Raw genomic sequence first — 24,077 nt, 5'->3', positions numbered from 1 at the left:
CTATGGAAAAAATGCAATATTGAAGAAATGGGAAGAATAGGGGAAGGGAATTGTTGTTATTGTATGTGTTATAGGCAGAGAAAGATCTCACAAGGTGACATTGAAACAGCAAAAGAAGAGAGAGAGAGCAACCTATGCAGATAGCTGAGGGGAGTGAGTTTCCGGTAGACAGAATAGGAAGTGCAAAGGCCCTGGGGTGGGAGTTTGCTTGACATATTCTGAGAACACCAAGGAGACCAGGAAGTTATGGGGCCTTGAGGCATTGCAGATAATCTGATTTTTATTCTAAAGGAGATGGGAAACCACTGGAGGATTTTGAATAGAAGAGTTGCTCTGGCTGTTGTGTCAGTAAGGGCATAGTAAAACAAAGGCTGAAGGAAGGAGTCCAGTGAGGATGCGCTTACCCTAGGTGAGGAATTATAGCTTGGATCCAGGTGACCACAGAGGAACCAGTGGTAAATACTTATATTCTGAATATATTTGCAGGTACAGCCACTAAGATTTGCTGGTGGATTTGATATGGAGAGTGAGATAGAGAGAAGAGTCAAAGATGACACTAAGGTTTATAATCTGAGTAAACGACCGGATGGGACTGCTACTTACTGAGAATGAGACAAGCTTTAGGTAAAGCCTGTATGGGGGAGTGGGGGCTGACAGATATCAAAGAGCTCAGTTTTGAAAATTCTAAGTTTTAGATATCCGTTAAACATCCAAATGTATATTTCAAGTAGACAAGACAAATGGGAGTTGTCCAGGCTGAAGGTGTGAAATTAGGAGTTTTCAGTGTGTTGATGATATTTAAAGTCATGCAGCTGAGATCATCAAGAGAGTAGATGTACATAAACAAAAGAAGAGCTTTAAAGATTGGGCCCCAAGGCCTTCCAACATTTGGAGGTGAGAGAAATAAAGAACCAGCAGTGGAAACCAAGAAGGAGGCTAGTGAGGTGGAGGAAATTAAGAGAGGGGTCGGATCCTGGAACGGGGTGAAGCAAGCTTTGTAAGGAAGAGGGAATGATCGATGAGTCAAGTAGGATAAAAACTATGATTGACCATTGGACTCAGCAATAGAAGAGCATTGGTGACCTTGACCAGGCAGTATTTGGAGAGTGGTGGGGATATAAGGCTGATTAGAATAGGTTCAAGAGAGAATAAGAGGAAGGCAATGGGAAGCAAGGAGAATAATCAGTATGGAAGTTTTACTATGAATGAAAGAAAAGTGTTGGGAGCTAGAAGGGGAGACAGGATCAAGATTTTTTAAGACAGGAAGAAGGTTTTTTAAAATATTTTTTAATGGAAAATATTACAGCTTGTTTGTAGACTGATTGGTAAGAAGCCACAGAGAAAGGGAAGTTGGGGCAGAAGAAAGAGGGAAGGGTTGCTGGGAGAACGGATCTGAGTAGGTGAAAGGGGATGGGATCCAGAGCCGAGTGGAGGAGTTGGGTTTTGACAAATAGTTCGTTCACACAGAAATAGGAGGGAAGACAGGATACATGAGCACAGATGCAGGGAGGTGGGTATATGTGTTGATGGCTGCCTGTGGAAGTTCTCTTCTGATTGCTTCTATTTTCTCTGAGAAGGAAACAAAGACATCAACTGAGAAGGAGGATGGAGAAGGCAGTGATGGAATTCAGAATAGGAGGTATGAACAGTCAGCCAGAGGACTGGGGAAATGAATGGATGAGGAAATGTAATAGGATAGCTTCCTTGAGGTTAGTGGCATTAATTTTTTAGTGACCACCTCCTTCTCTGAATTCCAATACTAATGTTCTACATTATTCATTTCCCCATGACACATTTCATTCTATTACTGTTTATCTGATTTTGAGAGTCCTATCTCTTTTTTTTCCCAATTATTCCTCACCTGTTTGCAAAAGGGTCTGAGACAACTCACATGCCATAGAGAATTATTTAAAACTATGTAACTGAGGGCTTCAGAAAAAAAAAAAAAAAAAAGCTATACGTGTGGTCCAGTACTGCAGCCACTGTTTGGGGAGATCTAATTCTCAAGTACAGTGCTATCCAATCTGCAGAGTTAACATACCGAAACCCACATCCTTCCACCTGGACTGTACCACTAATAAAGGTGATATTAGGCCCCCATAGTTACTTTCTGATTTATTCCTTAATTTATTCGGAAGCTTGCTGGTGAAGCCATTCATTGGAGACCCCCTTGAAGACCCTAAGAATTTAGGCCAAGGAGATGTCGGGATATTCAGAAAATATTTTGAGACTAGAGAAGATTCTGCTGATTGGGAATTGAGTTCCTTGAGGATTCAAGGGAAGGATTTGGAAAGTTGAGGAAGACAAGGCATCAGATAGAGAGATACACAGAGCTGCGTAGGGCCGAGAGTTCAGGGATGAAGTGAGAGGTGGCTGGGGGTTTGGGCTTTCTGCAGTAAATGACCAAAACAGGGATAAGGTACAAAGAGAGTAATATGCATACATGGCAAAGCTGTGTATTGAATGCTATGGTACACTGCCCACATCCCTCCTTTTAGTACCAAGGCACTTACTCCCTTAGCCCCCAGGGATGTTGGCTGCTGGGAGAGGCCGAGGACCTGAAGGTAGATAGATACCTTGTTCAAGGCCATGCCTCACTGGGGACAACCCACATTTGAAAGCGAGTAAAGGCATGCAATTTCAGGAGGCCCGCTGAAGCTTTGCTGTACCTGCCTTGCAGTTCAACTCCTCTTTCAGCTGAGTCTTGCTTTCTTCATTCCTTTACAGATGTTGTTACCCAGAGCACTCAGCAGCAGACCTTCTGCATGGAAATCTCATCACCAGAGTCTCTTTCCTGGGGATCATGGCCTATGACAGATGCTAACAGAACTGGTCCCAGGAAGCAAACTCTAAAATGGGATTTTGGAGCTGCGTTACAAACCAGGCAACTGACAATGAAAACGTCATCACTGGTGGTAAGTAGAATATCAAAAGCTTCTAGCATGCTGTAGCCGTGCAAAAGTTAAAATTTTCATCAGTGGAGAAGTTGAGGTGGGATATCCACAGAAGGTAATGAGAGCAATACCTCAGGCATTTGAGAGGTTTATAGGAAGTTGTAATTACATGGAGTCAGATGGCTGTTGCTGGGGGCTACTGCTGCTCTAGAGAAATACAATAAAAGGTGTGAAGGTCATTAATTACCAATGTAAGATGAACAGTGAGTGTCAGAGGCCTCCCCTGGCAGCGTGTAAGAGACTCACCTCCTGTAGTCGCAGTGCAGGAAAAACAGGATCTAGCCGAGGACTACATTACAATGGAAAGGGAGTTCCAGAGAGGGCTGGATTCTCATGGCAATTCTGCTTTGCCAAAGTTAGGGCCTTCATTGGGAAGAAAAGGGACCCTGTGCCTTGGAATGGGGACATCTGGATCAATGAATTTGAAAACATAAAATTCTGTGAAAGAGAGCTGCCATCCTTTCTAAAGACTTGTGATTCCGCAACCCCCACACTTTGCTCCAAGACAATTCGGAGGCTTCTGTTCTGCCAGACACATGCCCAGCTCAGGAAATATCTTCCTTCCTGGCCACCAGAAAAATAATTAGAGTTAAGTCACAAAATAACCCATTCAGGGCAGTGCTGAGACTAAGGGAAGGTTTTATAACCCCAAGGATCTATAGGACTAGCCAACATGTACCAGCAGAAACCAGGAGAGTATGTTTGGGAGTGGGTCCTGAGTGTGCCGGATCAAGGTGAAGGCAGACATAAGCGTTGGTAAAGAGAGCTTATCAATATGGAAGCATTCTCCGTGATAGAGAATTTAATGCCTAGGCAAAGACTCTGGGACACATTACTAATAGACTGCTAAGTAGGCTCTTGGAGGCTTGGAGAATGTGATGGCACATACTCAGCGAAGTAGAAATCCCAGAACTGTCATGGCAGATGGTGGAAGAAGAAGGAATCAAAAGACTCACGAGAAGTGGCTTCAGGTAAGAATATGTATGGGCAATGGCAAATTGCCAAATGGTCAGATGGTTGGTCAGGGCCTAGAAGGAAAAATATTGGAATATAAGAGACAGCAAAAACTGGGGAACTGAGGGATGGACCTCTGGGAATGGGTACAAAGTGTGAAGAGCTGTGTGTTAATATCATTCAGAAAACTTCTACCACAAAAAAGTAATCAAACAAACAAGTAGGTAGAGTGGCCAGGCCTGCTGTCATTAATGATCCAGTCCTTGCCCACCTTATTTCGGGCAGAAATAGCCTGTAAACAGAGTGGGCTTGGCCGTCAGGATGGAAGGTATTCATGAGCCCATCAGAATGGACTCCCACTCACCAACGCTAATCTAGCTGCTGAATGTACAACTAGCACCAGACATTGTACTGTCCTTTGAGACCAACCAACCACTTGGTGCTAACCTGATTACATTGGAACTCTTCAGTCAGCAGATCAGTGATTTATCTTGACTGAAACTGACACACCCACGTGTGTGTTTTCCTTTCCTGATTACAGGGCTTCATTTTCCGAGGACTTAGAGAGGGTCTGAACCAGTGACACAAGAGCCCACATAATATTGCATCAAAGGACACGCTTTAAAACAAAGGTGATATGGAAGTGGCCATTTGACCATGGGTTCCCTACTTTGGTTACATACCACAACACCCAGAAGCTATTAGCCTTCCTAATAGAATAACATCTCTTTGAAGTTACTGTTGAGGTAGCAGCTCAGAGATGATAATCTGTGAGGATGGGGTATGGTCCTCCGGATGCAGTTCACACCCTAAATCAATAACCATTAATGTGGTGCTATGTTCCTAATAGGTAGAATACAAGGTTATAGGAAACAAAGAGTGGAAACCGATATGGCCCCATCTACCGTCACTGCCAGTGACCCACTTGGAGAATTTTGCTTACTGTATCAGCAACTAACACTGAGATCTAGAAGTCCTGGTTCCTAGAGAGGAAATGCTTCCACCAGGGACAGAGTAAGAGCCTTTTTCCACTGTATGTGCACTCAGTCACTGTTGGTTCTTTGTGCCAAGGAAAGGAGTCACCACTGTGGCATGGGTAATTGACCCTGATCACAGGAGGGGGCACACTGCAGATAAAACATCATCAGGGTTAAATAGAAAATCTGACAAACATAATTTAATTAAAAACCTTGAGCTTACAATAGAATCCCGTATTTATCAAAGAATGCACATTCTTTTCTAGCACACCCAGAATATTTATAAAAAATGATGACATGTGAGATCAAAAGAAACCTATTAAATGAATACCAAGTAGCATGTGGATCAATGGTTTCCAAACATTTTGGATCACACCCCTTCATTGTCGTAGTTTAGATTCCCTGGGAAGCTGACTCTGTCATGGAGATTAGTGTGCAGAATGTTTAGGGAGTGTTCTTGGGATTCATACCTGTGAAGGAGAGAGGAGGAAGCAGGAATGAGGAGAGGGAGAACTTGAGCTTCAATGCCGTATGGATGAAGGCCTCAGACCAATGCCACTGAGAGCTCTAGAGCTGTCAGACCTTCAGAATTAGGACAAGAGGACCTGGCACTTATACTCCTGCACTGAGCACTCATTGGATGCAAGACCCCTTTGGAAGAAGATGTGACTTTGAGCAAGGCAATCCCCAAAGAAGGCCATTTTCTGGCTGCACTGCTGGCAGCTAGGAAAATAAATCTCTCATTCTTTTTAAAAACAATTTTTTTTTATTTAACGTTTATTTATTTTTGAGACAGAGAGAGACAAAGCATGAACGGGGGAGGGTCAGAGAGAGGGAGACACGGAATCTGAAACAGGCTCCAGGCTCTGAGCTGTCAGCATAGAGTCCGACGCGGGGCTCAAACTCACGGAGCGCAAGATCATGACCTGAGCCGAAGTCGGCCGCTTAACTGACTGAGCCACCCAGGCACCCCAATAAATCTTTCATTCTAAAGAAGGATCTGGGTAAAGGATCACTTACATCTTAGCATACATCTCTAACATGTAGGATGTTTGTAAATTGGATATTTTTGTTACTATATTGATGTGTACACACATTATAAAACATGATAAGATAGAAATTTATAAGTGATGAGATAATGATGAAATAATGTTAAAACCTGTTTTAATAGGTGATGGTTTCATACTATTATTAACTAATACCATAGGACACAACACACACTTAGGCCAAGCTTCATCATGAATAGTAGGTTATAAATCAACATTCCTAATAATTTTTTTGATCATTTCAAAGCTCTTTGATCAACGTCTTGCCAGATCTGACTAAATAATTCTACCTTGTAATGTACCTGACAAAAAGCTGGTATCAGACCTAACAGCTCTGGAGTTTTCTTGTTTACCTTTGTTTGCATTATTTGCATTATCTTTAATTGTGCTTTCTTTCAAGGAATCTTTTGTGAGGTTTCGTGTAGTTAGATTAAATAATGAAGTCTAAATATCCACTTACCCCAGCATACATATTCTGCAGTATTTCTTAATATGCTGGCAGCGAATGAAAGAGGAGGAAGCCACTGTGAACCTTTTATATGTGTTAGAACTCACCCTCTCCCTGCAGGATACTTCACTCCTGACATAGGGCTGTCTGAGATGCAACCTGGGCAGGCTGACGGTGTCTACATGTGCATGAAATATTAATAACGATTAATTTGTTTTTAGACAATCCTATTTCTAATACTTTCTGCCTGTACCTCTACGAGTCATCTGTTACACTTCCTTGGGTAGGGGCACTCCATTTGGAGGTCTCTGACCTACTGAGCAGAAGGTTTGTGTACTCCGGTTTTAGCACCTCCCTTGTGGTCAGTGCACAGAGATACTGCTTCTTAACTTACTCTTCTTTTCCTTTGTGCCATTGTTGATCCCCTTTCTTTCTGATAATGCAAACTTTCTTTGAGTGTTTTTGTCTCTAAGTAGAGTCCATTTGAGGTTCAAGTAGGCTTGTGAGGCTGTTTCCTACTAAATGTTGATTTAAAACCCTATTCTCAGTTTCTTATTGGGCATCTCCATGAACTGCCTACAACAATTCTAAGTGAAACATAACATAAAAATTTATGAACAACTCAATATCAGGTTGAAAATCATATCACACTGGGAAATTTTTTTTTTCCTTAAAACAAGACATCCTGTTTAATGAGACTGGATTCTCAATCCTGCCTGTGCATCTGAATTACCTATGGCACTGCGAAAAACAAGAACAAACAAACAAACAAAAACAAAGACCCACTGATTCTTGGCCCTACCAGTGATAACGAAAGACCTGCAATAACACTGGCTTATTTACACATGATAGGAATTGATTTCTCTCTTACATAAATGACTGTTGGAAGGCGAAGTAGCAGCTCTGCTCCATGAGGTCTTTGGGGACCAACCTCTTAACAGCCCTCCATTCTGCTATCCCTAAGGCATGACCTTTGTCCTCCTGGCCTAGCTTAGTGGTTGGACTCCAGCTGGCAAACCTGTGTTCCAGGCAGCAAAATGGAAGAGGGGACAAAAAAGAAATGAGCAAAGGAAGCACATCATGTGAATTTTAAGGGAGGTCCCCCAAAGCTGCCATGTGATGCTTCCATTTGCATCCCATTGTCTAGATCGCAGTCACATGTTCACAACTGGTACAAGAGAAGCTGACAAATATATTGTGTATTTTGAGCTATCAAATGCTCAACTAAAAAGTGAGAAGTTCGTTACTACGGAAGAAGAAAAACATTGGGGGACAGCCAACAGTCTGCCAAAACGTACAAACAAACAACTCTCTAGGCCTTGGCAGGCTTCGGGAATCCAAATGCATCTATGGTTGGGTTGGAGAAGGTTTTGCCCTACCCATCCGAAGGATTTCACATTATGGCTAGAATTAGCAACTGCTGCCTCTTAGAGAAGGTGGAATAACCCTAACTACAGTGAAAGATGTGCACGAGAGAGATTGCATCAGCTCTGCTCACGTCATCTTATTAGATGCTTTCAGGCACTCATTCTGCTAGGCTATTTCAAGTTTGGTGAAAGACAATAAATAAATATTACAATTGAAATGCCCTGGAATACTCTGGACAAGAATTAAAAGCTCTGCTCATCTCTCTCATGTTCCTCTTTGTCAGAATGCTAGAAGAAAAAATACTAAGATGAACAGACAAGGTTTTTACAAAACCTTTGTAAAACTTTGGTTCCATTGGAGACACCCACCTAAAGAGAGACATTACCTTTACTTTTGTCAACTAACTTTTGTTTAGAAAGATACTTAGAGCAGGGCACCTGGGTGGCTCAGTCAGTTGAGCATCAGACTTCAGCTCAGGTCATGATCTTGCAGTTCATGCGTTCAAACCCCATGTCGGGCTCTGTGCTGACAGCTCAGAGCCTGGAGCCTGCTTTGGATTCTGCGTCTCCCTCTTTCTCTGCCCCTCCCCGCTCATATTCTGTTTGTCTCTCTCTCTCAAAAATAAATAAACATTAAAAAAATTAAAAAGAAAATATTTAGAGCGATAAACAGAAGAGTTTTTGACTTGAAATCTCTACAGAGTACCCTGGAAACAATACAGGGTGTTGCCCAACTCCAGGGGATGCTATTCACAGTATTTCTAGGTGAATGGCAACCCCTTGGAACACAGTATGAATGGTGTCCTCACAGTTGTATAATGTTGCTGTCCTGCTAGGAAGCAGCATAACTTCTCTATTAATCTCAAAATTATAAGGTGTCAAGATAAGTAGATGGCATTGATAGTCCCAATAATCAAAGTCTATTTTGTTCTCGCAGAAAGCTATTATTTAACATAGTCCAGAGAACTTAGTTTCTATTCATCTCATCAGTGGCTACCAAGAAGGTCCAGCCAATCTAAGTAAGCCTACAGCATTTCTGATTTCTAGGTGCCTATTTTATTTTATTTTATTTTATTTTATTTTTAATTTTTTTAACGTTTATTTATTTTTGAGACAGAGAGAGACAGAGCATGAACGGGGGAGGGTCAAAGAGAGGGAGACACAGAACCTGAAACAGGCTCCAGGCTCTGAGCTGTCAGCACAGAGCCCGACGCGGGGCTCGAACTCATGGACGCGAGATCATGACCTGAGCCGAAGTCAGACGCTCAACCGACTGAGCCACCCAGGCGCCCCTTTATTTTTATTTTTAAATATTAATGTTTATTTATTTTTGAGAGAGAGGGAGAGAGAGCATGAGTGGGGGAGGGGAAGAGAGAGAAGGAGACACAGAATCCGAAGCAGGCTCCAAGCTCTGAGCTGTCAGCACAGAGCCCAACGTGGAGTTTGAACTCTGCAACCGTGAGGTCACGACCTGAGCCAAAGTCAGATGCTTAACCGACTGAGCCACCCAGGTGCCCCAACTAGGTGTCTATTTGAAAGACAAATGTTAGACCCTAGGAATTTCAGGTTCCTACCGTGCTGTGGAGTATGATTTGCACACACACTTCCGAAACATCATTAATCAAGGGAGTTTAGGATTCCACACCTTATCTCTCACACACACCTGTTCTTGCTAGAAATGAATAAGTAGATAGCAACTGCAGCTGCACAGTGGCTTTACTGATTTAAGGAACATCATTAGTCTCATCTTTAAAGCTGGAGTATTATGGCAAAGCTTCAAGGGTGCTTCTAATATATAGTTCTTTTCAGAGTCAATTGCCATTAGGACACATTTTTAAAATGTCATTCAGAAGCTGTTTTTTTTTTTTTTTTTTTTAAGATAGGCAGTTTTAAAGTTATCAACAACAACAACAACAACAACAAAATAAGCCTTTTAAGCAAGTGCATTTTCAAGGGTGAAATAGAATATCCTGGACAGGTTTCATCATATTAACCACTGTTGTATGTAGGACCCAACAAATTTAAATGAGGTTTGATATAAAATAAGAAAAAATGAACTCCCATTTCTTCTTTCCACATTATATAGAGAATGTTAGTCCTTAACTTTTACTGGGTCACAGACACTTTGAGAATATGATGTAAGATAGGGTATGTCTTCTAAGAAAGACACTCAGATACATATACACAAACATTAGTGTAAATTTTTAGGGATTATTGACTCATAAAATCAACTCATAGACACTTTAGTTTCAAAGCCCCAATCTAGAGGGTAGTGTAGTTTTAAGAACTCAGAATAAAATCCACTCAGGGACGCCTGGGTGGCTCAGTCGGTTAAGCGGCCGACTTCGGCTCAGGTCATGATCTCGCGGTCCGTGAGTTCGAGCCCCACGTCGGGCTCTGTGCTGACAGCTCAGAGCCTGGAGCCTCTTTCAGATTCTGTGTCTCCCTCTCTCTCTGCCCCTCTCCTCCTCGCGCTCTGTCTCTCTCTCTCTCAAAAATAAATATTAAAAGAGAAAAAAAGAATAAAATCCACTCAGTGTCTAAAGAAGAAAAAGTGTGTATGTGTGTGCATGCACTTTAACATTAATTTGAAAATAAGTCACCTTGCAGACCAAGCTGCAAGAAATTACAGAAATATTTTCTTTTTTTTAACGTTTATTTTTGAGAGACAGGGAGAGAGAGAGTGTGAGTGGGAAGGGGTGCAGAGAGACAGAGAGAGAGACAGAATCTGAAGCAGTCTCCAGTCTCTGAACTGTCAGCGCAGAGCCCAACGTGAGACCCCAATCCACAAACCGTGAGATCATGACCTGAGCCGAAGTCGGACGCTTAACCGACTGAGCCCCCCACCAAGTGTCCCCAGAAATCTTTTCCATTGTTGTCTTTTTTTTAAGATTTTATTTTTTATTTTATTTTAATTTTTTTAATGTTTATTTATTTTTGAGAGACAGACAGACAGACAGACAGAATGCAAGTGGGGAAGGGCAGAGAGAGAAGGAGACATAGAATCCAAAGCAGGTTCCAGGCTCTGAGCTGTCAGCACAGAGCCCTACATGGGGCTCAAACTCATGAATAGCAGGATCATGACCCGAGGTGAAGTCAGACTTAACTGACCGAGCCACCCAGGCACTCCTAAAGATTTTATTTTTAAGTAATCTCTGCACCCAATATGGGGCTCAAACTCACAACCCCAAATCAAGAGTTGCATGCTCTACTGATTGAGCCAGCCAGGCGCCCCTTTTCTATTGTTATCTTTAATTTCAAGGACCAATTTATATAAAAATCCAGCAACATACAATTTAAAAATTATTCTAAATTAAACTACAATTCAAGGCACACTCTAGAGTTTTTGTTTGTTTTTGTTTTTGATAACAGAAAACATATTCATTCCATATTTCTCTATCAGAACGTTTGATAATTTTATTTGGGTTCATAGGTGAAAATACTATGAAAGTTCATTTATATCACAGTAAAAGACAACTTGAGCCCATTTGTTTATTTACTTATTTACTGACAATTCTGAGGAATAATTCACATACCATACAATTCACTCATTTAAAACTACACAACTCAGTGGTTTTTAGTAGATTCACAGAGTAATGTAACCATCACCACAATAATTTCAGAACGTTTTCGTCAACCCAAAAAGAAACCCTGTCCCCATTAGCAGTCACTCCCCATTCCCTAGCCCCTAATTATTCCAGTCTTAGGCATCCTACGATCTGCTTTCTTTCCCTACAGGTTTGCCTACTTTGGAAATTTCATATAAATGTCTATACAATATGTGGCCTTCTGTGATTGGCTTTTTTCATTTAGCATGACATTTTGAAGATTCATCATGTTGTAGTAAATATCAGTACTTTATTTCTTTCTATGGCCAAACATTCTATTATATATAGCTATACTATACTTTGTTCATCTATTCACCAGTTGATGGAGATTTAGGTTGTTTCCAACTTGGGGCTCCTATGAAGAACATTACTATAAACACTTGTGTACAAGTTTTTGCATTGACCAGCCCATTAAAAGTATAAAGAGAACTCTTATAATTATAACAAAACTATACAGAATTTATTTTGCAGTCATGTCAGACTTTTCAAGATTCAACAATTTGCATATCCGGCATCACAAAGCTCATCATGACCGGGAAATTGGCATCATTACTTTATCATAGAATCAGAGGAGATTAGATGTTTTCTAAGATCCCTTCTTACATTAAATCAATAATGATTACTTTCTGTTTCGTCTCCATGCACAGAAAAGAAAGATAGGTTGTAGACATCTCCTGGTCCTGCGGAAATTATCAACAAACATTACTGAGCGCCTTACAAGCAGCAAGCACAACTGTGCACATGTACCTGGGCTGTAGATGGAAGTAATACACCAAGTATGACTTGCCAAGCTACTCTGAGTTCCCCATTCTAGTGTGAAGTACTTGACTCCCTCACTATTTCTCAACTGTGTTTTGCCCACTTTAATACTGTTATGCTTTTGACACTCTTCCTCTCTTTCTGGTAATTACTTCTGCCTCTCCTTGAGCAACTTTCCATTCTCACTCACAAAGACCCTCATTGTTGATTCAACCCTGCCAACTATCTCCACTCCACCTCGCAGACTATGGACTAAACTTCATCACAGCTTTCCATGCTGGATTAATGCCCCTCTGGACTCCAGGTTTGCCACATGCTGTGCAAGATGCTCAGGAGGTGCACAATGGATGTTTGTTGAATGACAGATCCATAAGATTTCCTACCAGTGCCATGTGTGTGAGTTTTAAAGGGATAAAATGAATTTGTGGCTTAGTTGCATTTTTCAGTCATTAATTGATGACACCCTTCTCCAATGATCAAAGCACTTGGAAGCCTCAACTTATTCATGAGTCTCTTTCCTTAGCTATTTTGGTATTAACACAGTTTATTCAGTGGGATTGAAATAATTTACTCGATAGGGACAGATTCAGAGGCATAGGAAGCACACTCCTAAAGATTTGACCCATTAGAATAATCAGACAGAAGACCCAAAGAGAAGGTTTATCTAACCAATTATTTCTTTTGCTTTGTATTTCAGAGCAATCTTACTTTGGATTTTCAGATTTAATTTCAGTGAAATTCAATGAGCATCACCTGATGTCAGCATGTGAGGCACAACCTGGAAGGCTGAATCACAATTTACTGCTAGGGGGTCCTGCCAAGCTTTGCCATTCTTTCAGAGGAGGGTTTCCTAAGGAAGCCAATTTTTTCAGATAGTCACAGGGCTCTAGTTGTGGAATATCAAGATTCTGCCTATAATATTTCTGCAACTTCTCTAGCACCGTCGGCAACCCAACTGTGGAGGCATAGAACATGGGCCCACCCACGTGCCTTGGCCATCCATACCCATGTAAATAGACAACATCAATGTGCTCTGGAGTAGCAGCTATCCCTTCTCCCAAGATACGGAATGCTTCATTGATGAGTGAATATAAGCAGCGCTCAAGGATCTCATCCTGGCTAATGATGCGTGGTTCAATGTGATAGGTTTCTCTGTACTGTGACAGAAATTCAGAAAGCCAGGGATCAGGTTTGTGAATCCTACCCAATGGCTTATCATATTGGTACCAACCCTTACCTGTCTTCTGGCCAAATCGTCTTAATTCACAGAGCATATCGGGAATTGGGCAATAACTCTCATTGCCCCGCTTTCGGGCAGGAGTTCCTGGAGGCAACGTAGGTCCAGTAAGGCCTTGCCCTTGTCGACATTTCCAACCCACATCCAATCCAGAAAGATCTGACACTCTAAAAGGTCCTAATTTGAAACCAAACTCTTCTAGCACCTGGTCTATCTCTTCTGGCTTACTGCCTTCTTCTAACAAGAAATATGACTGATTGTAATAATGCTTTAACATTCGATTGCCAACAAATCCCTTACAGTTACCTACAACTACTCCAATTTTTTTAATCTTTTTTGATAAATTCATAACTGTGGCAATAGTAGTAGGGGAAGAGTATTGGCTGGGAATAATCTCTAACAACCTCATGATATGAGCTGGTGAGAAGAAGTGAGTGCCAATGACCAAGTGAGGGCGATCAGTGGAAGAAGCAATCTCATCAATGTCCAGGGCGGAAGTATTGGTGCACAAAAAAGTTTCTGGCTTGCACACAGCTGACAATTCAGCAAAGACTTGCTTCTTCAAGTTAATTTCCTCAAATACTGCTTCAATGACTAAATCTACACCACCAAGCTCTTTCATAGACGTAGTTAACCTGGGTTTTGGTCCTGACCAATGGTGGCTGCTATGCTGCATTTTGGATGCTTCCTTTTCCAAAGCGGAGGTTATTATCCCATCGGCAGTCTCTAGCTGCTTCTTGTCCAATTCTACAGCAATCACAGGGATCTTGGCCTTTGCAAAAGAAATGACAATGCCTCGGCCCATTGTTCCCAAGCCTGGAGATAAGAGTGAAGCAGAGAAAGAATGATTCAGTGATGTTGGGAACTGGAAAATACTCAGTAAATGAGAGGCTTCTGTGGCAATGGGGCATTTAAAGAGATCAATTCAAGGAATACAAATAGAAGCCGCATTCTTGGTTGAAGAGGGCAACCTTCCCTGATACAGAAGGACTGTTCTTTGGTCAAGGGTGTATGAGCAGCTGCTAGAACCTCCAAACAAGCTCTCAAGAAATACAAATGGATTGAATATTAGTTAAGATTAGGCACTGTGTTAAGTGCTCCAGAGGATGGGACATTCAGTAATATTCACACACACACACACACACACTATTAGAATTAATAAACAAGTTCAGCAAGGTTGCATTATACAAGATCTATATACAAAAATCAATTTTATTTCTATATACTAGCAATGAACAATCTGAATATGAAATTAAGAAAACAAATCTGCTTACAATAGCATTAAAAGGAATAAAATACTTCACAATAAATTTAAGAAAGAATTGTAAGACTTGTACCCTAAAAAACAGAAAACATTGTTGAAATAAATTAAAGAAGACCTAAATAAATAGAAAGACAACCCATGTTCATAGATCAGAAGACTTAATATTGTTAAAATGGCAACACTACCCAAATTGATCTGAAGATCCAATGTAATCCCTATCAAAAATCCAACTGGCTTTTTGCAGAAATTAACATGATATCCCTAAAACTCATATAGAAATACAAGGAATCTAGAATAACCAAAATAATATTGAAGAGGAAGAACAAAGTTGGAGGATTCACTCTTCCCAATTTAAAAATTTATGACAAAGCTATGGTATTCAAGACAGTGTGGTGTAAGGATAGACATAATAGAGCAATGAAATATAATTGAGAGTTCTGAAATAATCTCATAACTTATGGCCAATCAATTTTTGATAAGGGTGCCAAGGTAATTCAATGGGGGAAAGGATAGTCTTTTCAACAAATTATGCTGGGACAACAGGATATCCATATGCAAAAGAATGATGTTGAACTCCTACCTCACATCATTTACAAAAATTAATTCAAATTGGATCACAGCCTGAAGAGTTAAAACTATAAAACTCTTATGAGTAAATCTCCATGACCTTGGATAAGGCAATGGTTTCTTAGACATGATACCAAAAGCATAAGCAACAAAAGAAAAAAATAGATAAATTAGACACCATCAAAATTAAAAATTTTTGTGCTTCAAAGGATGCCATAAAGAAAATAACAAGAACCATGGAATCATATATCTAGTAAAGGACTTGCATCAAAATATGTAAAGAACTCTAACAATTCACACAAGATCCCTCATTACCACCAGGATGTAGAAGATGCAGAGAACAACTGTAAGGCCTTGGAGGAGACTGTCGAGCAGGTGCTGGCAAACTATGGTCTGAGGGCCAAATCCATCCCACTGCCTATTTTAGTACTGCCGGTGAGCTAAGAATGGTTTTGCATTTCAAATAGTTGAAAACAACAACAACAAAAAAGAATAATATTTTCTGACACATGTGAATTATATCAAATTCAAATTTCAGTCCCATAAATAAAGTTTTATTGGAACACAACCACACTAATTTGACTCCATATTATCTATGGCTGTTTTTGTGTGCAGAGTTGAGCAGTTGTTAAAGAGATGATATGGCCCAGAAAGCCTAAAATATTTATTATCTGGCCCTTAACAAAAAAAGTTTACTGACTCTCTCCAAAGGAGAATGGCAGAGCCATTAGTTGGAAAAAAAACAAAAACAAAAACAAAAACCAGAAAACAAAAAAAACTGGTCTTAGATGACCATATGGAGCAAGCAGGAAATAAATCTTTGTGTTAAACCAGTATTATCTATTACAGCAGCAGGTTATCTGTTACCTAACCAACCCATTGTGGATGAAACCATTTTGTTGATGAAACCCATTGTGGATGAAACCCACTGACCAGCTTTGGGATTGCTTTTGAATACAGAATGCTATCAGTCATCAGAAATCATTGTTTCTCTGGGATATATTTAATTTTCAAATTGTATTAACTTACTTAATATAACAAATATATTACATTATTTGAAAACGTTTAGTTTTCCAAAATTAATAAACATCTGCATTTCACTCAGTAGCAAGAAGGCTGGATAGCTCTCACTGCTATGGCAACTTGTATCCTAAACTTTAGCCTGGGTAAATAGGAGGTAGAGCATGGAGTTCAAAACCCTGGCCTCCCGGCTCTCAGTCTCAAGCTCCACATAACATTTCTACCATTATAGAAATTATAATCTCACAGAGACAACAAGGACTAACAAAATGTAGTGTGAAAGCAATTTGTAAAGTGTAGCGTAAGGTAAGTGATATCTCAGAACTGACAACAGAGCAGGGAAGGAAAGGCAACTTCTGAAGGAATAGTTCTTCTTTTTTTTCCTAATGTTTTATTTATTTATTTGTGAGGGAGAGAGAGTGAGCACCTGGGTGGGGGAGGGGCAGAGAGAGAGAAGGAGACAGAGAATCAGAAGCAGGCTCCGGGCTCCAAGCCATCAGTGCAGAGCCCAACTCACACACCAGAAGATCATGGACTAATGCAAAGTCGGATGCTTAACCAACTGAGCCACCCAGGTGCCCCAATAGAGTTCAGTTCTTCAGAGCTCATCTCTTAGAGATCTGCTAAATGACCTTTGGCTACAAATCCACTCATAATCCAAACCATAAATGCTTTTTGTAAGTGTCCTAGCCATAATTTTAGATTCTCTTTAGCTTGATGATAAACTGACACAGATCATTTAATCACTGAAACCAAAACATACATGAAAACACAATATGTATTTCTTTTAAAAAGTTCTTAGCTCCTAATTTTTCTTTTCACAAACTTGTGTCTCCAAGATCTCACAAACAAAGGGCTGAAAAGCCAAGCTTTTCACTGTTGGGAATTACCTTTTCAAAGGTACATATTATATTGATATTGACTTTAGTTTCCTAATTTTTCCTCATTAAACACATATAGACAGCAGCAAGGAGTCCTGCTTCCCTAACAACCTATTGTCTTTAACTGCCATGGAATTAAATCTGGTCAAGAACCTCTTCTTTTGACAGAAGTAAATAAAGAATAAGGGCTGCTTTCACTACTGGTTCTGCAGTTCTAGTCCACTGCAGTCTCCTCCCCTTTTGATGGCTTTGAGAGCGCCCAGCCCTGTTCTGAGAAGCCTGGAAATGGGCTCGTGGAAGTACACAGTTGGGGTTTTGCCAGACGGCAGAGTGACAGGGCGGTAAGTCATGGAGTGTTTGAAGTCACTGACAAGAGTGTGGCTGACATGATGACCCTGGAAATGAAATCTGAATGGATAAGAAAGTCAACATAAGGGGAGCTGATCAAGTAACGGATGCAGTTGGAATAACCAACTAAAAGATGTGGGAAGATACAAGGTTGTGGGGTAAAGGTTGGATTTGGAATTTCAGAGGTGGAGAAATATTCAGGGTAAAGACAAGACCCATGGTAAAGGCATGAGTAGGGGTCATGGAATTGAAGTATATGAACATTACTGGATCTGAGGAGGCAAAGGCACCTGGAAGGAACAGGACTGGATGCATTGTCCACACGGATGATGAAGACAATCAGGATGGCAGCTGGATTTGGGGGAAAGTGGATAACTGTGAGCCAGGTACCAGAATTTTCAGCCAAGTGGAGGTGGGGGTGGGGGGCGCAATACAGTAATGAGGAGGGACAGAACGATAAGAGCAGATGGCAGAGCTACAGAGGAGTGTCTTGAAAGAGATAATGGTCTGAGAAGGGAACTGGGAAGTGCCACTGGGACTCCTGGGCCGTGAAAGAAGCAGTAGCATTCTCCTGAGAGAGGTGCCCAGAGTAAGCAAGGTTTCAGGCAGGAGACAGACAAGGAGTCATTAGTGAAGCAGAAGAGGCTGTAGGAGCGTTCCAGAGGGCACTGGGTACAGTGGGAGGCTGAGTCACAATGAACAAGTACAGGGCAGTATGGGGACAGGCATGAAGAAGGGGGAGATGACCAAACTCTCACTTTATTTGTATCCAAGTTATCATCTATGTATTTTAAATGCTTTTTCTTCAAAAAATTTTTTTAATGTTTATTTATTTTTAAGAGAGAGAGAGAGTGCAAGCAGGTGAGAGGTAGAAAGAGAGGGAGACACAGAATCTGAAACAGGCTCTAGGCTCTGAGCTTTCAGCAGAGAGTCCAACATGGGGCTTGAATTCACAAACTGTTGAGATCAGGAGCACAGCCGAAGTCAGACATTCAACGAACTGAGCCACGCAAGTGCCCCTTAAATGCTTTTACAAATATTTTTCTGAACAATATGGGGTACACTTAAAAAAAACAACTTCAGAGGCACCTAGGTGGCTCAGTCAGTTAAGCGCTCAACTCTTTATTTTGGCTCAAATCATGATCTCACAGTTTGTGAGATTGAGCTCAAATCATGATCTCACAAACTATGAGATTGAGCCCTGCATTGGGCTCTCCACTCATAGCGCAGAGCCTGCTTAGGATTCTCTCTCTCCCTCTCTCTCTGCCCTTCCCCAGCTCTTTCCCCCTCTCTCTGACTCAAAATAAATAAACAAACTCAAAAACAAAAACAGAAGCAAAACAACTTCAGACTTTTAGACATTTCATGTCAGACATGAATTTAGAATCTTTTTATAAAGGCTCACAACAAGGAACTAGGGAAACTCTCAAACAATGATTGACCAACACAATACTGATATATTATTTCACCTTTGCAATTGTATTGCATTAATTATTCTTGGCGTGAAGGAATATAGAGAAGAAGAAACAGGTTAAGTGCACATCAACTAGGAATAAATATTGGTGCTGCTGAAAAAGCACAAAAAAAAAGGAACATTCATAATTCTCTGTCTCACTCTCTCTATCCACCTTGTTTAAAAACTGTAAGTGGGGGGTGTCTGGGTAGCTCAGTCAGTTAAGCGTCCAACTCTTGATTTCAGCCCAGGTCAGGATCTTATGGTTCATGGGATTGAGTCCCAGGTTAGGTCCTGTGCTGACAGCATGGAGCCTGCTTGGGATTCTCTCTCTCCCTCTCTCTCTGCCCCTCCCCTACTGTGAACATGTGCTTCTTGCTCTCTTTCTCAAAATAAATAAATAAGCATTAAAAAAAGTCAAAAGTGAGCAGAGTCCAGACTGGAAGGAGCACAGTGTGACTGATACAATAGGGCGAGAAGATGTTGAGCGGGGTCTTTTCCTCCAAACTGGGTTGGTGCTGGAGAGCTGGGTGAGAGTTAAGAAAGCTGACACTTTCAGTAAACTATGGACTTCCTCCACCAGAAGACTGTACATAAGCTGACACATATAACATTTTGCTTACCATTTCCGGGTAGGTTTAAAATCCACCAGAGACCCTTTATCCAATATGTCATTTGCAAATATCTTCTCCTATTCCATCAGTTGCCTTTTAGTTGGTTGTTTCCTTTGCAGTGCAGAAGCTTTTTATCTTGATGAAGTCCCAACAGTTAATTTTTGTGATGGAATAGGAAAAGGTATTTGCAAATGACATATTGGATAAAGGGTTAGTATCCAAAATCTATAAAGAACTTACCAAACTCAACACCTGAAAAAACAAATAATCCAGTGAAGAAATGGGCAGAAGACATGAATAGACACTTCCCCAAAGAAGACATCCAGATGGCCAACAGACACATGAAAAGATGCTCAACATTGCTCATCATCAGGGAAATACAAATCAAAACCACCTTGCAACACCACCTCACACCAGTTAGAGTAGCTAAAATTAACAACTCAGGCAACAAGAGATGTTGGCGAGGATGTGGAGAAACGGGAAGCCTCTTACACTTTTGGTGGGAATGCAAACTGGTGCAGCCACTCTGGAAAACAGTGTGGAGGTTCCTCAAAAAATTAAAAATAGAATTACCCTATGACCCAGCAAGAGCACTACTAAAAGTTTATCCAAAGGATATAGAAGTATTGATTCATAGGGACACATGTACCCCACTGTTTGTAGCAGCACTTTCAACAATAGCCAAATTATGGAAAGAGCCCAAATGTCCATCAACTGATGAATGGATAAAGAAGATGTGGTTTATATATATCATGGAATACTACTTGACAATGAGAAAGAATGAAATCTGCCATTTGCAACAAGGTGGATGAAACTTGAGGGTATTATGCTAAGTGAAATAAGTCAGTCAGAGAAAGACAGATATCCTATGTTTTCACTCATATGTGGAATTTGAGAACCTTAACAGACCATGGGGGACGGGAAGGGGAAAAAATAGTTTCAAAGAGAGAGGGAGGCAAACCATATGAGACTCTTAAATACAGAGAACAAACTGAGGGTTGATGGGGGCGGTGCAGGAGAGAGGGGAAAATGGATGATGGGCATTGAGGGATGAGGCATTTGCTGGGATGAGCTCTGGTGTTGTATATAAACAATCAATCATGGGAATCTACTCCCGAAGCCAAGAGCACACTGTATACACTGTATGCTAGCTAACTTGACAATAAATTATATTTAAAAAAATAATAATAAAATCCACCAAAGACCATTCTTGGGTCAAGACTAAGAGCAAAGGAAGATTAGGAAAGTGGCACAAAGAAGCTAATCAGAGGGCTGGCTTCTGAGGAAAGAAGACGTTTTGTTTGGGAAAATCGCTGAGGGAAAAATTAAGGTCACTGTTTCAGGGTGCAGAGAGATTTGAGGAGAGTGATGTTGAATGACGAGAAGTGAATGGACCCAGGGACCAGAAAGGCAGAGCCTTCATTCCAAATACCTAGCTATAAGAGTGACAGACCATACCTTGAAATGTGGCAGAAGTAATAACCATTGTTGGGAAACCCAGGAGTGAGAGATTCATGCAAGGAAGAGGAGGGGATGAGTAAAAAATGCCCCGAGTCTGGAGTCAGACAGACCGAATGTAGACCCTTACACCGCCTGTGTTTAGCTTACTGTTGAGAAAGTTGGTGTCTCTAGGCCTCACATGTAAAATGAAGATAATTCATGGGCTGGGGTGCAAAATAAGTTAGCTACACAAGTAACGTGTTTAGCATAGAGTCTGATACCCAGTGGCCCTAAGCAAATGGTATCACTTTATATGTGCAGATTTGGAAAATGACTTTAACCACACTACGTTCTTACCGACAACACCAACTGAGGAGATGGGCCGCGCTGACGCCGTTTTCCAGGATGCTCCAGAGGGAGCTGACCACTTATTTGCCTTCCTCTCAGCAAAGAAAGCATATTGCAGGGCTTGAGCCTGCCCTGATTTCTGAAGGTACATAAACAGCTCCTCTTCCTTCTTGATGCCCACCTCATAGGGATACTGTACAGCAGCCTGGACTGCACGGACACAAGTCTCCTGAGAAAGGCACCCAGGATGCTGCTTCCGCATCTTCAAAAGGGCTTCGCTGAAAATTTCGTCCATGTTGGGCAAGCTCTGAATTGGCTTGTTGCAGAGTCTACGGGATTCTAGAGATTGACCTTCCAGAAATAAGAAAGATAATCACATCTTCGGAAATGTTACTTGTACCAAGGGAATATGAGCAAATAATAACAATAATAATAATAATATAACCTATATTCGAATTCAAAATACAAAATTAAATGCTATTCATCAAAATACTTAACGTAACACTAATATCAAAATATCTGTTATCTTTGCACCTTAGTCCTGCAAGATAGAATTCAACAGATTCAAAGTAATTTTCAAGTTACCTAATTTCGGCATAAAAATTTCATTTTCCTTCTGTTCCAAAACCAAGACAGTGTTATAGTAGATGAAATATTAAACTCTCCGTAGGTTTCAGGAAAATATTTCTGAGTTAAGAATATTTTAAATCCAAAATAATCTTAACTCTGTTCCTAACAGTAACAAAAATTTAAAAACACCTAGAAAAGCAGGCAGTGCTGTATTGGTGCAAGGAGAGACATACAAATCAGTGGAAGAGAACTGAGTGTTCAAAATTTAATCCTGACAATGAGAGCCAACTGATTTTCAACACAGGTGCCAAAACAATTCAAGTGAAGTAAGGAGAGTTTTTTCGATAAATGGTGCTGAAATAACTGGATAGCTACATGCAAAAAAATTAAAAAAATAAAAAATAAATGGATCCTTACCTAGAACCATATATAAAAATTAACTCACAGTGGATCATAAATCTACATTGAAGAGCTAAAACTATAAAAATTCCTAGAAGAAAACAGAAAAGCTTCAGGACCTTGGGTTAGGCAAAGTATTCTTAGCATAATCCATGAAAGAAAAAAATCAATAAACTGAACTTCATCAAAATTAAAGACATTGCACTTCAAAGAACACCATAAAGAAAAAGAAATGCTTGGGTGCTTGGGTGGCTCGGTCGGTTGAGCATCCAGACTTGGGCTCGGGTCATGATCTCACAGCTTGTGAGTTCGAGTCCTGCGTCGGGCTCTGTGCCGACAGCTCAGAGCCTGGAGCCTGCTTCGGATTCTGGGTCTCCCTCTTTCTCTACCCCTCCTCCGCTTATGCTCTGTCTCTCTCTGTCTCAAAAATAAATAAACATTAAAAAAGAAAAAGAAAAAGAAATGATAAGCCATAGACTGGGAGAAAATATTTGTATGGCAGGCAGAGTAATGCCCCCCTCCCCATGTCTACTTCCTAATCCCTAGAACCTATGAGTATGTAACCTTACATGGCAAAGGGACTCTACAGATATGATGAATGTTAAAGAACTTGAGATGTGGAGATTATCCTTTATTGTCTAGATGTTCCCAACTTAATCACATGAGTCCTTAAAAGAGGAGACCCTTTCCCAGCTATGTTGAGAGAGACACTGGTGAGGAGGAAAGGTAAGAGAGACACAGCATGGGGAAGATTTGACCTGTTGGTGATGAAGTGGCTTTGAAGGTGGAGGTAAGAGGCCAAGAATCAGGGAACTCAGTGGCCTCTAAGCCATTCATTTCAACTTACAACCAGCAAGAACTTGGAGATACTGGTCCTATAACACAAGACACTGAATTGTGCCAACAACCTGACTGAGCAGGAAACAGATTTTCCCCTAAAGCTTCCAGAAAGGAGTACAGCTGCAGACACTGGATTTTAGGCCAGTGAAAACCTCCCACCACACTTCTGACCTATAGATCTGTAAGATAATAAAAATTGGTGTTGTTTAAACTGCGAAACTTGCAGTAATTGTTATCAACAGAAGACTAGTATGATTTACAAATCAAATATCTAATGAAGTATTTGTATCCAGAGTATTTAAAGAATTCTTGTCTCTCAATAGTAAGAAGGCAAACAACTCAATTTTCTAAATGGGCAAAATTTTGAGGGATATTTCACCAAAGAGGATATATGAATGGCTAATACATATTGAAGAGGTATTCAATATCATCAGTCATTAAGGAAATGCAAATTCAAACCACAGTGATAACAAACAAACAAACCATAGTGAATGTGGTAGGTAGTCTCTAAGTAATGTCATTTTTGAGATTAAGTTACAAAAAGACTGGCTTCAGTCTCATTCACCCTCTCTTGCTCTCTCACCTGTTCATTCTAATGGAAGCCAGCTGCCATATGTGAACTGCCCTTTGGGGAAGCTCATGTGGCAAAGAACTGAAGGAGACCTTCAGCCAACAGCCAAGGAGGAACAGGGCCAACACACCCTATGGGACTGAATCTTACTAACAACTACTTGAATGAATTTGGAAGCAGATTCTCCCCCATTCAAGCCTTGAGGTGAAAAGAGCCAGAGGCAGTACCTTGAATGCAATCTTTTGTGAAACCCTAAACCAGAGGACCAAGCTAACCACATTTACATTCCTGACCCACAGAAACTGCCAAATAATAAATGTTTGATTTTAAGCAGTTACATTTGGGGGTAATGTGTTATGTAGCTAGAGAGAACTAATATAGACCCACTAGAATGACTACTATCAAAAAGACA

The 24,077-nt window shown here is 40.7% G+C and overlaps 1 protein-coding gene across 1 annotated transcript in view; it reads right to left on the bottom strand.

Annotated features, from left to right (window-relative positions):
- Window positions 1–11,224: 11,224 nt before the first annotated feature.
- Window positions 11,225–24,077, bottom strand: part of EHHADH (enoyl-CoA hydratase and 3-hydroxyacyl CoA dehydrogenase) — a 46,926-nt gene continuing 34,073 nt past the window's right edge. Inside the window, exons 6-7 of the mRNA XM_049628444.1 lie at window positions 21,295–21,636; window positions 11,225–14,166 (exon numbers count right to left, since the gene is read on the bottom strand). Coding sequence (XP_049484401.1) covers window positions 12,905–14,166; window positions 21,295–21,636 — 1,604 coding nt within the window. The 3' untranslated portion in view covers window positions 11,225–12,904. The remainder of the gene's footprint in view (window positions 14,167–21,294; window positions 21,637–24,077) is intronic.

The sequence above is a fragment of the Panthera uncia genome, chromosome C2 (assembly GCF_023721935.1).
Source record: "Panthera uncia isolate 11264 chromosome C2, Puncia_PCG_1.0, whole genome shotgun sequence".
Classification (NCBI taxonomy): domain Eukaryota; kingdom Metazoa; phylum Chordata; class Mammalia; order Carnivora; family Felidae; genus Panthera; species Panthera uncia.
This window is presented reverse-complemented; position numbering and strand designations above follow the sequence as displayed.